This window comes from Bombyx mori, chromosome 15, assembly GCF_030269925.1.
Source record: "Bombyx mori chromosome 15, ASM3026992v2".
In the NCBI taxonomy this organism is placed as follows: Eukaryota; Metazoa; Arthropoda; class Insecta; order Lepidoptera; family Bombycidae; genus Bombyx; species Bombyx mori.
In genome coordinates this window covers 9080467-9097518 of record NC_085121.1, presented here as the reverse complement: position 1 = coordinate 9097518, position 17052 = coordinate 9080467, and the positions used below count along the sequence as shown (strand labels likewise).

General features: G+C 39.7%; 1 protein-coding gene across 2 annotated transcripts in view; it reads right to left on the bottom strand.

The window, feature by feature from the left end:
* Positions 1-15898, bottom strand: part of LOC101743689 (ATP-binding cassette sub-family C member 4) — a 54743-nt gene extending 38845 nt beyond the window's left edge. The window contains exon 1 of one of the 2 annotated variants that reach the window (XM_038015872.2): positions 15334-15898. In XM_038015872.2, the coding sequence (XP_037871800.1) occupies positions 15334-15557 (224 nt within the window). In that variant the 5' untranslated portion in view covers positions 15558-15898. The remainder of the gene's footprint in view (positions 1-15333) is intronic. The other variant, XM_038015873.2, reaches the window with a different exon arrangement.
* Between the last annotated feature and the right edge of the window lie 1154 nt (positions 15899-17052).

Sequence of the window (17052 nt, the reverse complement as noted above, 5' to 3'; positions counted from 1 at the left end):
TGTGAGTCTGCGCGGGTAAGTACCACCACCCAGCCTATTTCTGCCGTGAAGCAGCAATGCGTTTTGGTTTGAAGGGTGGGGCAGCCGTTGTAACTATACTTGAGACCTTAGAACTTATATCTCAAGGTGGGTGGCGCATTTACGTTGTAAATGTCTATGGGCTTCAGTAACCATTTAATACCAGGTGGGCTGTGAATCTAAGCAATAAAAAAAAATACAAGTTCGAAGTTTAGTTGAGTGAGTTCCTGTTCAAACCTTTTTTTATGTCTTAGGGATTATTGGTGGCCCGGAGGCCTTCCGGTTATACCACGATAGGTGGGCGAGCAGGGGCTCCGGCTATTCAAACCTTAGAGCCACCAACGAACGAACAGCAAACCTGTCGTTGCATTTCACGCTAAACACAGAATCGATACCACGAGGTTTGGTAAGTAAAATAATTTACTAACTATTTATGTATGTGAGGGATTATACAAAGATTATTTATTATTATTTGGCAAAGCAGTTTTGCTTTCTAGTCTAGTTCTATGCCGTTCACACAAATAAAATAGCCAGTAATCCGAGTTAGATCTCGAACTCAAGTCTTGAAGTGAGAATTGTGATGTGTATAGACTTCAAGTAAACGTATAAAAAACCAGGTGCTCTTTGATTTCACCCTTTACGCTCATATGAAACAAGTTGCATTGTGTAGGTATCGTAATAATTAATTTCAATTTAAATATGAAAATGAGCTAAAAAACTAGGAAGCACTTTATGCTTACGGCGAGGATGTTATAAAGCTGTTGTCCTTCATTATACAGACATTTTTTTTTAAGTACAAGAATTCATTGCATGTTCATAAACAAAATCATTTTAGATACATCTTAAGTAGAGCAATGCGTGACTGTACATTTAGTAAGATCATATTATGTACACAATAAAATGCGTTAACAAGACTCATCGCGTTGATTAGTACTTCCCATTCGCGGAGATTCGTGTTCTTTGTGTGATAATACATCGCATATCCGTCGGGGACATATCGTGGCTGTGCCGAAGCGCCCCGCCGCACGTCGGAGACTGTCTGCTCGTCTGACATAACGGCAACATGCACTTACTGGATGTACTGTACAAGCAAATAAGCCTGCATCACAGATTAGTGTGAGAACGACGCGTCTACAGCTACAGACCCTTTAGATGACTCACGTCACGCGACATGTCGTCTTCTCGCATTAAAACTGTATAACCTCAAAACGTACTAATTTTACAGGAGAGTGTTTTAAAGGTTCAACATGTTATATTTTTTATATTTATCATATTTTTTAGTTTTTACCAGTTACATTATCTGTCTTTTAAAGTAAGATAAAATTATATATTAATTTTGTTAATAGTTGTCAAAACTTAAGTAAACTAAAAAAAAAACTAAAACTAAACTTCCTACGCTTTTTGGACAGAATTTATGAGAAAAATACTGGTGATACCAAATGTTTACGCATATTAACTCAATTTCGAATATTTTTAGAAATTGTACACTTTTAATGCGAAAAAGCGATGTGTAACGTGACCATTTATTATTTTTGTCAAAGCGGAACGTCTGTGGAATTAAATATAAAAAAAAGTATTTAGTGTTTTACAAGTATTTTCTTATATAAGATAGAGCAAGACAAAATAATCAAAACACTAAACACAAAATAGTCAGTAAACATGACTTACTAGGCCCAGGTAATGGTTTGATTTATAAGTCGTATTTTTGTATTTGTCGGCTGAACAGTTTTTATTAAAAATATCGGGTAATATTTTTAGATACTTTTTGAACTCAGTACATGATTTATTTATATTTATATTCGTAATCAAAATAGTTTCATTACTGCGACACTTATGCATGATGAGTTGAAAAATACATTTTTGTTTGGTCTGTTTGCAAAAGCGGGACTATATAGGCCTGGCTGGGGACAGCGGGACAGAATGCCCATAAAACGGGACTGTCTCGCTCAAATCGGGACGTATGGTCACATTAGATATGTGACAGCTCGGTATACTAACAACGTATTAGATTGAAACTCTTTGTATGGGTTAAATACAAAGCCTTTTTTGTACATATTCCTATCATAAGTATATTTGTACTTGGCTAGTTCGTACAATACCTTATAAATAATATAATAAGTTCGTGTAAATAGTTAGTTATACCACACGATTCCTAGACTCTCTTTGACGTAACAGCATTTATTATGTATCGGTTAGTCACAATTCATATGTTAACTACAGTTGAGGCTTTGTGGAAGCGATCTGCATAACAGGAACTGTTTAGTTCATAGTAGTTGATACCGTTGTCATTTATTGGATGAATTAATAGGTGTTCGTACGATTTTTATTATTGCTTAGATAGGTCGAGGAGCCTGGTGTTACGTGGTTACCGGACCCCATAGACATCTACAACGTAATTGCCGCTACCCACCTTGAGATATAAGTTCTAAGGTCTTTGTATAATTACAACGGCTGCCCCACCCTTCAAACCGAAACGAATTACTGCTTTACGGCAGAAATAAGCTGGGTGGTGGACTCATAAGAAGTCCTACCACCAGTGATTACGGAAATTATAATTTTGCGGGTTTGATTTTTATTACACGATGTTATTCCTTCACCGTGGAAATCAATCGTGAACATTTGTTGAGAACATATTTCATTAGAAAATTTGGTATTTGCCTGCGGTATTCGAACACCAGTGCATCGCTCGATACGAGTGCACCGGACGCCTTATCCTTTAGGCCACGACGACTTTAAAAGTATTTTGATAGGTCGAATTCAATAACAAATATAGAAACCATTAACAGATAGATAATTTACGACTACTATTGAGTCGACTATTATCAAAGCCGGCAATGTGACTTTTGGACAATTATTGGTAAATCAGAAAAACGAATTATTGACTTTGTATTCTATTGGCAGTCACAAAACTCTTCTGAACGACATTGTAGATAAATAACAGGTTAAGTATTAACCTTTATTTAATGCAGGTTTTGAACCGTATTCTTTGAAGGAGACGATTATATTCAAATCAATCTGTATTGACATATCAAAAACATTTTTTTGTCCAAATGCACAGATTGCCACCTTTGATAATAGACGACTCTATTTATCTATTCTTGCAATATAAATGCATTTACTTCGGAAACTGGTCGTTAGGGTCACCGAATGGAACAGCGCTTTGAACAAGCCGATACCAGTTTTTAGATGAAAGCGGGTGTTATATCGATTTCATCATATAACGTATTAGTCTTATTTACATTTTTACTGGTCGTAGAGCGACTTATGAGCTCACACGGGTACGTACCGCCACTCTGTATACGTCGCGAAGCAGTTAGTCGTTCAATATTGGAGGTTTGGGACACCCGTTACAGTGTACATTTGGGATTTAGACCTTCGATGGTTCGAAAGGTGGGCTAGCCGTTGTAACTATACTGAGACTGTAGAATTTATATCTCGAGTTGGCTGGCGCATTTACGTTGTAGATGTCTATGGGCTCCAGTAACCACTTAACACCAGGTGGGCTGTGAGCTCGTCCACCCATATAAGCAATAAAAAAAAAACATGTCTCAATGTGGGTGACGGAATTTACCTTGTTGATGTCTATGAGCTGCAGTCACCACTTAACCAGTAGGCCGTGACCCTTGTTCACCCTTATAAGCAATTAAAAAAAAATCGTCATATGTATGCCACACCAACAATAACTCGGCAAAACAATTGAAAGCACTAAGCATTAACAGTATCAAAGGATGTCGACGATCATTACAATTTATGTCATAAGTGGAAATGCGAGGGCAATTATTGTGAAGCGGTTTCAGCATTATTGGTTGTGGCATTATTGTCGAACGAGTCCAAAGTCCGATTTGAAATTGGTTAATGACGGTCAGGTTCCTGTTTGGTACGGGGCGGTTGTTAGTGTCGTGGCCGTATTAACCAATGAGGAGGCTGGCACCTACTAACAATTACCCGGAACGACCGCGACGACACATTAAACAGGAAACGTACTAACTACGTCTACAGCCCACATTATGTAATACAATCTAATTCATCTCCATCTCTCGTCATTGTCCTATTGGAAACCATTATAAAGCAATCTAGTTAAATTTGACAGTATTATGTTTAACTTGTTGAGTTTGTCATCGTAAACCAGCCGGACCGCGAGCTCAACAAATCATACAAGCAATAAAAAAAAACCGTAGACACTGCAACGTGATTGTCTGTTCACCTTGTTTTTGCTTCGGCTATCTACCCCTAATAGCAGAAATAGATAGGACGGTAGTATCGGCTTGTGATAGAAGTTAGGGGGGGCAGGGTTCACTCGGGGTAGCAAATCCATTTTTTCTAATAAATAGCCTGATAAATAATAACTATTGCCTGAAACGAAACCACAAAAAGGTGGGTTAATGTAATTTCTAATTCCATTTATGTTCAACTTTATAATCTATATATTAATACGTAAAGAAAAAACTTTGTAACCCTTTTTACGAAAATTGCGCGGACGGAGGAGTATGAAACATTCCACACCTATAGAGAATATAGAGAAGAAGTGCACAATGCTAATATTTTTTTTAAATAATGCTTAAAAGATACATTAAATCAATAAAGAAAACATTACACATACAACATACCATTTATTTGACGCACACACGCATGCATACTATTTATTGTAAAACTATTGTTCTTGACGTCTGTTGTCAAATTGAGAATAGATTAAATATTGTTTGTCTTTGTTAATATTTTTATAGTGTAGTCTTGGCGAAATTTGTCATTATAGAAGTATAAAATACAATCATAATAGTGTACAAACTTACAATTCCAATTAATTATAGTCGAATTTCGACTGCGGCACCTCTAGTAATAATTATTGTATAATTTTTATTTTTGGTTGATTTATTTTGATACTAAAAAAATATTGCCTATAACCATCCAATATTCCCGAACTCACGTCGCGTCGTACCCAGAAAGAACAGAATAAACAGCGTGGTGTTGTTTTGACATAGATACCGAAAAGCTTAAACCTAATCAGTACGTATGCAGAAAACATAATTATATTCGAACACGATTATTATTTGTCTGTTACCAATATTTAATTCATTCAACTACAAACTAAAAACCTACCAACATTATAAATCCTTTGTTCATAGGATTCACAGCAGTTGTGGCGATGCGACTCGATCCTTGAGGATCAAATTAACCAATAAAAGGCTAGTTTGTGTTAAGTCCTATAGTGAAATTAAAAGAAGGCGGAAACGGACCTTCTTCACTGTAAAATGGGAAACAGTAAAAACTGACATTATCCTTAGCCAGTCACAGAGAAGGGACCTGCAGTCGGATTGTATTGGTCACGCGGTAACAAATATATCTATATATGTAAATAAAATTGGAGTGTCTGTTTGTAATATTGAAATAACCGCTTTTTACTAAATTCATGAATATATATACAATACATACACCAAAATAACATTTTTTACAATTTTTGTCTGTCTGTCTGTCTGTTTGTTCCGACTAATCTCTGGAACGGTAGGACCGATTTTGACGAGACTTTCACTGATAGGTAGTTGATGATATAAGGTGTAACTTAGGCTACTTTTTTTAGACTAACTTTGCCCCGCGGCGTCACCCGCGGTACGACAATTACCGCGGGTAACATCGTAGGACTCAGCTATCTATAATCAAATTTAATGTTTCCAAAGCGAAGCGGGGGCGGGTCGCTAGTATTACATATATGCAGTGTAAAATATTAGTATTAGTAAGTCTACACGAATAACACCAACCATCGCTGTTAGTGCCTCCGTACTAATTGTTCCGCACACATTACACAATAATATGAATGTAAAATGAACAGAACTAAAATAACAAAAAGAATACACATTTTAGAGCTTCGTTGCCAAGCTGCGGAAAACCGAACCTTCCAATATCGTCATTTCCGTCTGTCTGTATGCTAAAGCTCAACCATTTTACTTAGAAACAATTTGCATAGTTGAAACGTTCAGTATGCAATTCGGCTTCATCTGAACTTTAAAAAAATATGCACTTGGTCTATTTAAACTAGCGAAACCGTATTTTCACATCACTCATTTTCTAAAACGTACATCAAAATTAAGCCAAGAAATCTAATTTAATAATAATTATTCTATAGAGCCTAATTTAATATTTACAGCTTACTAAACAGCCATTAAATAACTGTAAATCTACAAACAAACGACGTAAAAGGTAAACAAAAAAAAAAAACTATTTCGTTTTCTTTATTAATCTGATTATCTTATTCTGATAATACTCGTAAATCAAGCAATATTGAACGTGCACTCTGAAAAACTGTTTACAAACTGTGACAGTTACGTAATCGACCTTACTATTTTGTAACATACGAGATTTTTATAATGGAAACTGCCAGAACTAATTAATGAAATACCAATTTTAATACATGGAGTTTTAAATGTGGATATGCTAAGCGTCTCATTAAAATGCGTTCTTGTTTGATTTATTTTGTAACAAACAATCTTAGAAACAAATACCAAGTTATAGTGGAAATAATCACATAATATTAATACTGGCATAAACGGTTTCTAGTTTTTGATTTTTATTCAATTCTGGTACATGGTGCATGTTTTGATAACATGACATTGCTCTACCATAAATCATGGACAATCTGTGTTTTTTAATGTGACTCAGTCTGGAATGTCTTTGTTGTGCCTATTAAGAAATTATAGCTTATATTATACATTGGATCCAGCGATTTACGAGAGTCACACTTCCAATATCATGTTAACAACTATGAAAATATTACAAAAATAAATTTTAATTAGTTGGGGCACTCCAAATATGGAGAATATAATTAAGTGATGAAACAAAAATCGACGACACATGAACCTCATTCGGGTCATTGTAATATAGGTCTTTATAATAAATAATAAGGGAACTTCAAAATGTTTTTTTTGGGGGTTCGCGTTGGGGCTTAATGACAAAATATTTTGTTTGCTTTTTTTTTTAAATCTGTCCTGGATGCGTTTGCTGGTGGCCTTCTGGTTATTGTTTTCATGAAATTTGTATTACCTAACAGGCCCATAGACATCACTACGTCAATGCCGTCACAAACCTTGAAACATAAGGCTGAAGTCTATTTTGTGTTGTATTGCGGAGTTTTACGAAATGAAAACTTACAAATTCTGGAAATAACTACATCGTAAATTAACAAAAAAATCCACAAAACTATGCATCTACATGAAATTACTATTGTCACGGTTTTTATGTATACATAATCAATTAATTGGTTATATAAATTCTGTGTGCTACAATTATTAAATTATTATTTTGCCTTTTTTTTCGTTCATTAATCTGCAAGTACATATTTAGTACAGAGTAAGGGGACTAGACGGATGAATCCAGAACAAATTTCAACAATTTCGTTGATTCAATGAAATTAAATCACACATACAGACATTTTAAAATTATAACAAAATCATTAACTTTTAATAATGGCTATGTAATTGCGACAGCGTTATAAATTTGCAACATAAATAGTATGTTGTTGTTACTGTTGAAATAAATATGCTATATACTTGTATAATGTTATGGTTATTAGGTATTAATTAATTAAATATTATTTAAGAAATTTATAATATGATCAATTAATTGTACAGGTGCGTTTTTTCGTGACTTTGAAAATTATATATAGCCAAATATTACTGATACAATATTAAATAAATATGAATAAATTACTAAAACACGAAAAATGCCTTTACGCAAATTACAATAATAAATCAGTAAGTAGACGTAATGTAATACTTTATTGGAATTTATTGCTTATCATTGATAGTACAGCGGACGACTTGTGAACTCGTACTAACCCATTGAGTTTCTCGGCGGATTCCGATCCGGTGGTAGATTCGAGGTATTTATTGTCGATAATCCCATTCTCACGGATCGTTTGGAGCCTCTGGGTCTGCGGAGGGACTTCGGTTCCCTCTGTATTTTGTACCGCATGTTCCATGGGGAGTGCTCTGAGGAATTGTTCGAGATGATACCAACGTCTCGTTTGTACCATCGCACCGCCCGCCACCGGAGTAGAGTTCATCCATACTACCTGGAGCCACTACGGTCATCCACAGTGCGTTTCCAGAGATCTTTTTTGCCACGTACCATCCGGCTATGGAATGAGCTCCCCTCCACGGTGTTTCCCGAGCGCTATGACATGTCCTTCTTCAAACGAGGCTTGTGGAGAGTATTAAGCGGTAGGCAGCGGCTTGGCTCTGCCCTTGGCATTGCTGAAGTCCAGGGGCGACGGTAACCACTCACCATCAGGTGGGCCGTATGCTCGTCTGCCTAAAAAGGCAATAAAAAAAAAAATCTTCTTGCTTCTTGGGTTAGTGTCAAGTTCGTGAGCAGTTTGAATAGTCTCTTAGGTAGTTAAAGGTTTAGGCTTGGAAAAATAAAGAACCCTCACGATAGGTATCACAATTTTGTCTATTTCTGGCGTAAAGAGAGTGAGGTCTCATGTCTCCCCGGGACCTGGGCGGGCCCCCGATGCGCACTCTGCGTGCCGTGGGTTCCGTCTGTGGGGGAGTTTTGCTGGACTTCCACCGGGCGCGTCCGTAGGTGGCGGATAACGGGCCTCTGGGAGCAGTAATACTCCCAGGGGTATCGCTCCTTCTCTCTCGTTGTGTTATGGCGGGAGAGATTGAGCGACGTGGACCAAAACCAGCAGGGGGGGTTCTGGGCTCTCTGCGCCCTTCACCTAGTTGAAGGGTGTTTCTTCTGGGGATGCCCGGGCCCCCGACTTCTTCCTTATTATTTTGAGTTTGTTTTTACTGTCTTTTTGTTTTCTTTATATTTTTGATTTAATTTATGTTGAGTTTGTCTGTCCTTATCTTCGTTATTATTTTGTTCTTTGTGTTTTGTTTGTTTACTATCTTCACTCTTGTACTGTTGGTTACATTTTTATGTTAGATTTTGTTATATTTTCCACTTCTTTCTTTCTTTATTCTCACCCAATCCCAAGTTTTGACGCCCGGCAACGGGACGAATGGCTGGTGGGAGACCAGTCTCGAGGGCGTCCTAGGGGACCGCACCCTAGGTAAATAAAAATCAAAAAGCATGAGCATGTCCAGCCTGAAAAAGTTATTACCCCAGGAGGGTACCTCTTGCTCTGCGGGAGGAGAATCCCTCCGTGCGGTCGAGAAATCGGCCGCACGCTGCCCCTCGTATTCTGGGGGGGGCACAAGCTGTTCCGGGAAAGAGTCCGAGAAGGACGGGGAGAAAAGGAAGAGGTCCACAAGGGACGAAAGAGAAACGGTGCAAAACGAAGACCGGAGGAGAGAAAGCAGCGTTTGCTCGGAGGACAGCATGGTGGTCAGCTCCTGCTGTTCATCACCAAAGAGAACGACGCGCAAAAGGGCAAAAGGCTCGAAGAACGCAAGCTCCGACAGCAGTACCGAATCGGAGGCGTCTAGGTCAGGATCGTTGGTGTCCAAGACCAGACCATCGAAGAGAGGCCGAGGTCGTCCTCCAACGACCGGCCAATACGTGGGATTGGCGGCGGCGAAGCAGGCATACTTAAAAGCTCAACGTGAAGAGCTGGAGCTTCGCGCTGAACAGGAGGTAGTGGAAAGCGTGCACAACCTGCGTGAGAAGAGGCGCGCAGTACATTTAATATCCGGGAACATAACAGCAGATCCCGCGACTAGGCTCCAGGAGACCGCCCAGATGGCCCTTACCATCGCGGCGAAAGCGTGCAACCCGAAGGGGACGTACATCAAAGCCCTTAAGGAGATGGCCACAACAATAAAGGAGGCCACGGAAGATCTAGCTTCCAGATCGGTCAACGAGGAAACCCTGAGGCTGCAGGCACTCAGCGAGAGACAGGAGGCGGAGATCCTGCAGCTCAGGAAGGAAGTAGAGGACGTAAGAGCGGAAATGGTGCGCCTCGCTCAGACGACAGCGCAGCGCACTCCCGCCCCAACACTGCCAAACGAAGACGTCGAGCGACACCTGCAGATAATCATGCGAGCAGTCGGGTCCATGCTGGACGCCCGACTCGAGGGTCTGGAGGCCCGTCTACTCCCAGAGCCTCGCTTGCGACCACCTTTGGCCGCTGACGCAAGAAGGAGGAGCAGAGAGAGCGAAATCGATCCAGACACTGCAGGTCTTGTGTCGGAGGCGACGCCGCCTTATGCGGCTCTGCCCCAGCTTGAGACCAACAAGAAAGTGAAGCCCAAGAAACAGAAGGGCAATAACAAGAAGACGACGCCGTCAACTCCACTCGAGCCGCCAGCTCCACCCGAGCCGCGCGCATTCCCTCCGGCCCCGCTGCCCTTACGGTCAGTTGGGCGACCGTTGCGCGTAGAGGAGCACGGCCGAGAAGGGAAAAGGAGCCAGCACCGACGACCAACGCGGAAGGCCAACGAGACAGAAACCCTGCCCCGCTCAAGCCTAAGAAGAAAGGTAGAAAGAAGAGACTTCGAACTCCGCGCTCGCAGGCCGTTATTTTGAGGCTGCACCCGGAGGCCATCGAAAAGGGGCTCTCCTACCGGGAGGTGCTCGCCGAGGCGAGGGCCAGCATCGACGCCGGAGCCTTAGGGATCCCCATCGAAAAGGTCCGGTCAGCAATAACCGGAGCCAAAATACTCATAGTGAGCGGCGAGGACCAGATCGCGAAGGCCGACTTGCTGGCCGAGAAGCTCAAGGAGGTTCTCTCTTCCAAGAGAGTAACGGTGACAAGACCGATGGTGACCGCTGCAATCCGCATAAGCGGACTTGACGATTCGCTGACGGAGGAGGAGATATGCACCGAGCTTGCGCGCATCGGCGAATGCTCCGTCGATGCAGTCAAGGCTGGCTCTATCAAGCCCGGATCCGGAGGAATGGGCCAGGTTCTCGTTCGTTGCCCGATAGCAGCGGCGAAGAAGATTCTTACAGTGACGAAGCTGCGCATCGGGTGGAGCGTTGTTCGCGTCCACCTGCTGGAGGCCCGGAGGCTACAATGCTTCCGCTGCCACGCGTTGGGCCATGTGGGTGCGCGGTGCCCGTCGTCGGTCGACCGCAGCCACGATTGCTACCGGTGCGGACAGACCGGCCACGTGGCATCCGGATGCACACTGGCACCGCGATGCGCCGTCTGCGCCTCCGCCGGGAAACCAGCGGACCACACTTCGGGGGGCAAGGCATGTGCAAGGCCCCCGAGAAAACCGAGGAGAGAGGACGTCGCTGCACCCGCGGCCGCACCCGTTGCTGCAGACCGAAGTCAACTCGGCGAGACGACGACTCCGATGGACGTCCAGCCTCCGTCGGGCACAAGGAAGACCGGGGCTTTATGAAGAACCGGGCATGCCGATGAACCGAGGAGGAAGTCGTGAGGAGGAGGTCGTGGACCTCGGTTCGTAGGCAGTGAAGGCGGAGCGGGTGGTGCGGGCAGAAAGCCCCCACCCGGTTCCTGCAGGGGCCGTCGATTGCTGGGTGCGGGGGCGCCCGGTGCTCGGCACTAAGGTCCTGTGGGGTGGTGGTGCGCTGTGGCTCCGGTGCGCCCCTCACGAGTCGTGGAGATGAGAGGGGGAAGAAGTCCCCGGTGGCAGATTCCGCCCAACGTAACATTGGGGTGGGAGCCGGCGAAGGCGGGCCTATGGCGCGCACATGGCGGTACCTGGGTCCCCGCCCAGCCGGAGTGGAGGAGCTCGTTGGGGTTTAGTCGGTAGTCGTTAAGCTGGGCGGGTTTGGCGAGAGCTGAACTTAGCCCAGCGCGCCTTTCTAAAGGCGTAGTCTCCGTGGACCAATTGGTTGAGGGCGCGGACCTCTGTTCGCGACTTCTTCCTCTTTGTTCCACCGGAGGCGCGGAGTCCGACATAACCCGGTCCGACCCCCGTCGGCAGGGTATCCGTAAAGACTAGGATTCCCCATCGATACCAAAAAAAAAAAAAAAAAAAAGGTCTCATGTCTCAAGGTGGGTGGCGGCATACACGTCGTAATGTCTACAAGCTCAGGTAATCTAACTTAACCTTAGATGGGCCGTAGGACGTGAGGCCGTGAGCTCTTTCTCCCGTCTATCTAATATAAAAAATAAAATAAAAATTCAATAAATTCCGTTCTTCATATAATTTCATGATTTTTTTAAAACGATTGTTGGCGTTCTCTGGCTTAGTGGTTTTCTAAGGTGTGTTTTGCTTTGATGTTAAGAAGGTATTGACCCGTTGATATTGCAACATTTATATGATCGCTATAGTTAAAGTTAAAGCGTAAATTATTTGTAAACTGTATAATATAATGAAACAATTAAATATTTAAATTATACATTAAAACTAAAAATATAATTAGAGTTGTAAACCACTACCTTCGTCAAATTCGAAGCGTCTATTAAGTGTCTTATTTGTAAACAAAAGGTACAATTACAATACAATTTAATAAATGTATTTTCTTGGAAATAGGTCACTGACCTCGGTGAAATCTACAGCATTTGTAAAAACATGAAATCGAAAATACATATTATCCTGTGTCCAACTATTCAGTAAATTTGAATGTTTTTTTTTTGTGTAGCTTCATACGTAATGCTACTAGAGATAATTTCGACATTTCACCCTGAATTCATTATTATTATTAATTGGTGTAAGAGTAATAATAGTAATCTTTGTGGCGATAAAAACGTAATTGTCGTTGTTCATAGTTAGAACAGTACATTATATACTAAGGGTACATAGTCGATTGGTGGGAGTTCAGTTAATAAAACTGGTTGTTGTCCCGAGATGGGTCTCTGGACGTCTGGGAATAAAATACTTGAACAAAGACTAGTTCCCCAGGTAATACGTTGCTAATTTTAGCTCACATACGTACTGCGATAAAACAGCGAGAATAAGAAATGCCGACGAGTTAACCATTAACTTATAAATAGATTGAAAATTAATTCAAATGCAATTTTATTCGAATGGCAAATACCTATTTCATTACAAAAAAAAAACAAAACTAAACCGAATTATCTTTCTGTTCGAAATTTGAAACAACAGATATTGTCTTTGAAAATTTTGTATACTATTTATAAATGGCGATTTTTGAATTTTTTTGTTATCTGAATTTACACTTGAACGACTTTTTTGTTTTATAGCATAGATATGTGAATGCGCTCACGGTTCTTCTTGTGTTAAGTCAAGAGCCCATAGGCAACGTAACGTGGATGCCGTCGTCACCCACCTCGGGGGTGGGATATGAGGTAGTAGTCTCACTTAAATTTTATGATTGCCGTCCCACAATTGAAACCGGACGGGCGTCTAAATCGCGGCAGAAATAGTCAGGTAGGTTGATACTCTTGTTAGGTTACGACACGTATTACCAGTGAATGAGGATAGTCTTTTTTTTACAAAGTTTCAGGTATTTTTTTAGTAAAATTCCACTAAATAGTTTCTTGTATTTTCAAATATAAATAGCTCTCGACATTAGATGTATAAAACATCGAATCGTAATTGTTTCTAAGTTCTAATGGTAGATAGAGTAAAAAACTATCAAGCGACTGTTCGGAAAGTCATTTATTTATTTCAAAAATGTGAGTACGATCAAAACGTTTTTATTTATTTATTTAGGTGTGTATATGAAAAATATTCACATTTGTTAAAATATTTAGATATAAAGATAGAAATTATGATGGTTTTCTAAAAAATTTAAGTGCTTGCATATTCATTAATGAGGATGAATTAAATTACGCTGGTAGGAAAGTTTCGGATGTGTGAATTGTTTCAGCAGATAGATAGCTTCAAGGTGGATGCTAACTGCCATGTTACTTTTAGTTTACTTCAGATTGGAATAAATCTGATAATAATAATAGTATCTGCATACCGTTCCATTTATTTAGTGAAAATAAAAATTTAGTTCGTACTGCCTTTTAGTGGTGATATGGCATATTGTGATGCCGCAGGGAAATTAAATAAATAAAATAAAAACAATTAATTACCGTTAACACACCATGAAAAATATAAACATAGGGGTAAGTCAATATTACGTAGACGTGCTAAGTAAGCAAATTTCGTTTATGATCCTTATAAATAAAATAAAAGGAAAGGAAACAATATCAAATAGGAAAAATAAAATTAAGAAACAGTTTAATTAGTTTTCAGAATTTCTAAATAGAGCCATTATATTATCTCCTTATGAGAAACACAGCTTATTATTCAATTGACAACTGAGTAATAAATGACATGACAAGCTTCGTCACACACGATGAGTAAGTAGTCCGTAGATGTGCATGAAGATTTGTCGGAAACATTAAGAAAGGTTGATTCCATATATTTTAAATATTTTCTTTAGTATTTTTACGAAATAAATCATAATTTAAAAGCAAAAGCTGTGCTGCTGATCTTTATGTTATAGATTTAAATAAACTTCAGATGGTAATTCCAACAGATTTCTAAGGTTGAACACGAACTACGCATACCTAAATAAAACGCAATGCTCCGCTCGGGATGAGACAGAGTGGAACAATTACTAAAGGAGTTCTTTTGCTTTGGCGCCACTATAATTATAATAGTCGCCGTGAAAATTTAAAGATTTTATGTGATTTTATTGTCCGGTTCTGCTATGCCTACATCCGTTGATTATAGACATAAGCAAATCTAGGGGCACAGCGAAGTTGTTCCTTGCCGTTGAATATAAATTTTTTTTTGGTGTAGGTCATGTCGTAGCGGTGGAGAACAATCCAGGAATGAGTCAAATCCAGTTGATCCTTTTGGAACAATGATGTAAGCGAACACGGTGAATCCCAGTAGTTGAAATTAGTTCTGCTTTGGGACTGTGTGAAGCGATGGCGAAAACGAGATGACGGATCATCGCAAATAATTCTTATAAAATCACTGTTATGCGATTTAATGCCAATAACGAATATGTATGCTCTCACTTGGGACTCACGTCTCATGTCTCAAGTTGACATTAATGATGCGGTTTCCAGGTAAATGGGAATATCAGGACCACCATAGTTAAAAAAAAAGAGTATTGAGAAAAAGTTTCATAAAATCATGTTGTCTTAAAATGAAATTGTGAGCATTTACGAAGATCGATGGTAAGGTAAATTCGTGAGACTACTAATATGACCTCTTGAGCAATATGAATCCGTTTACAAAGAAAATAATCGTATTCATTTTGTCATTGTATGCTTGGCCCTGGACAAGCGGATTTTATTAACACACCTCGCCTCTTAAATGTAACTGAAGTAAGTATGTACAATTATTTTTTATTTGCGCATCACCTTGCAGAGTAAAAGGTCATCCAGCTATTATAATATATCTTGAGTATCCAGATGTTTGTGAACAAAAGGTTTTGTTTTTTTAATTAAATAAACATTTAAAAAAAACTCAATTGTTTTTTACTTACTTTTCAAGCCGATCACCAAGCTTGTCGGAATGATGGTTTTCTTTAGGCTTCGTGAGATCAGAATCGTAGAGATCTCGTTTGTAGCCACGCCAGAAAGTCGGCATCATCCAGACGAACCATGCCTTCGAGAGGAAGTTCGCTCTCTTGTAATTATTAGATTTCTTTTCACGATTCTTCGGCGGTATCTTCGTGGGATCGTTCGCGTCTTTATTTCCACTGACCATTTTGATTTTTTCAGTTTTTTTTTTAATGTTCGTATTTTTAAAACAACAAGCAAAATTAACTATACGTGTGTTTACGTAAAAAAAAATCACGCAAATTCAGTTCAGTTTAGTAAATCCGCATTTTTGTTTTCGTACGTTTGTCGATCGCGGTAGTAGTTGCGGGATGCGCAAGCGCGAACCGTTGACCGGCAACGACACGGAGCGAGCGCTGACGTTCCGAATACCTACTGCGTGGCGCGCGCGTACCGTGCTGGCTTATATGAAGCTGATGAAACCAGACTTGCATCGGAGCCGGCTGACGCGTCCACGACAACCTCCTCACCTCCTCCACGAAATACTGTGATGATTCCGGCAACAAAAAATTTACGATAATTTTCTAATTTACATCTATACTTCTATACTAATATTATAAAGAGGAAATATTTGTTTGTTTGTTTGTATTGAATAAGCTTCGAAACTACTGAACCGATTTGAAAAATTCTTTCACTGTTTGGAAGCTACACTATTGCCGAGTGACATAAGCTATAGTCTTTTTTGAAAAAAAAAAATAGGGATCCCTACTAAAACTCTTATAATGTAACCCAAGGTGTAAAAAAATGTACATCGCGTGCCCTGCGAAAACTATTGATGATAGAATAAAATAATGTACTACGACTTTGTAGAACACATTATTATTTACAAAAAGTGTCGCGACAGCATGTGTCTAACTATTATAGTTATACCGCAATAAGTGTTCTTTTATTAAAAAAAATAAAACAACGTCAAATATCGTTGAAATTTTTGTTAAAGACCCGAGCGGAACCGGAGCGGGCCGCTATACTTCATAAACAGACGAGATAAATATATCAACAATTGTTTTAATGGAGCTTTAAATCGGAAAGTCATAATAATATTATTCAAAAAAATACAGGCATCTTTGTTAGGCAGTAATCTTCAGTTCATCGTAAATATCTCAACCACAAACAAGTTAAAAGTAAAAAAAAATTAATCGTAAACATTTATTAATCGAAGTAGGTACAGTAATATGACATAATTATTATTTATGCCTTATTTTTGCAAATCGAAATTTATTCTTGAACAGCGAATGAAAAAAGTTATCTAAACATTTTGTCGTTAATCTAGAAATTGGATTTTTAAGGATTTACACAATTTACAGTGTAGCTTGCCTTTTCAATTTGTCATTTTCTTTATTTTTGGTAGATTATTAGGGATCGATTGGGGTAAAATTTTTAATATGCTTGAAATTCACTAATTTGAACGTGCGTTCCGGTCTTTGTGAGAGATGTACTTACAAAATTAGCAATCGCAGTCAAGCAAGGTCACTAGAATTTACGTCGAAAAGTAACAAGTAAAGTCGTACCACATTCGACGGTTCTAAGCTAGAATTTCTCCTGTGTTACGGATACCACAAGGAAACCTGAAGAATAGATAGAATAAAATATTAGGTGGACAACGAATACCAAATATCTTTCATAGAGATATTGGACAGGAAGGG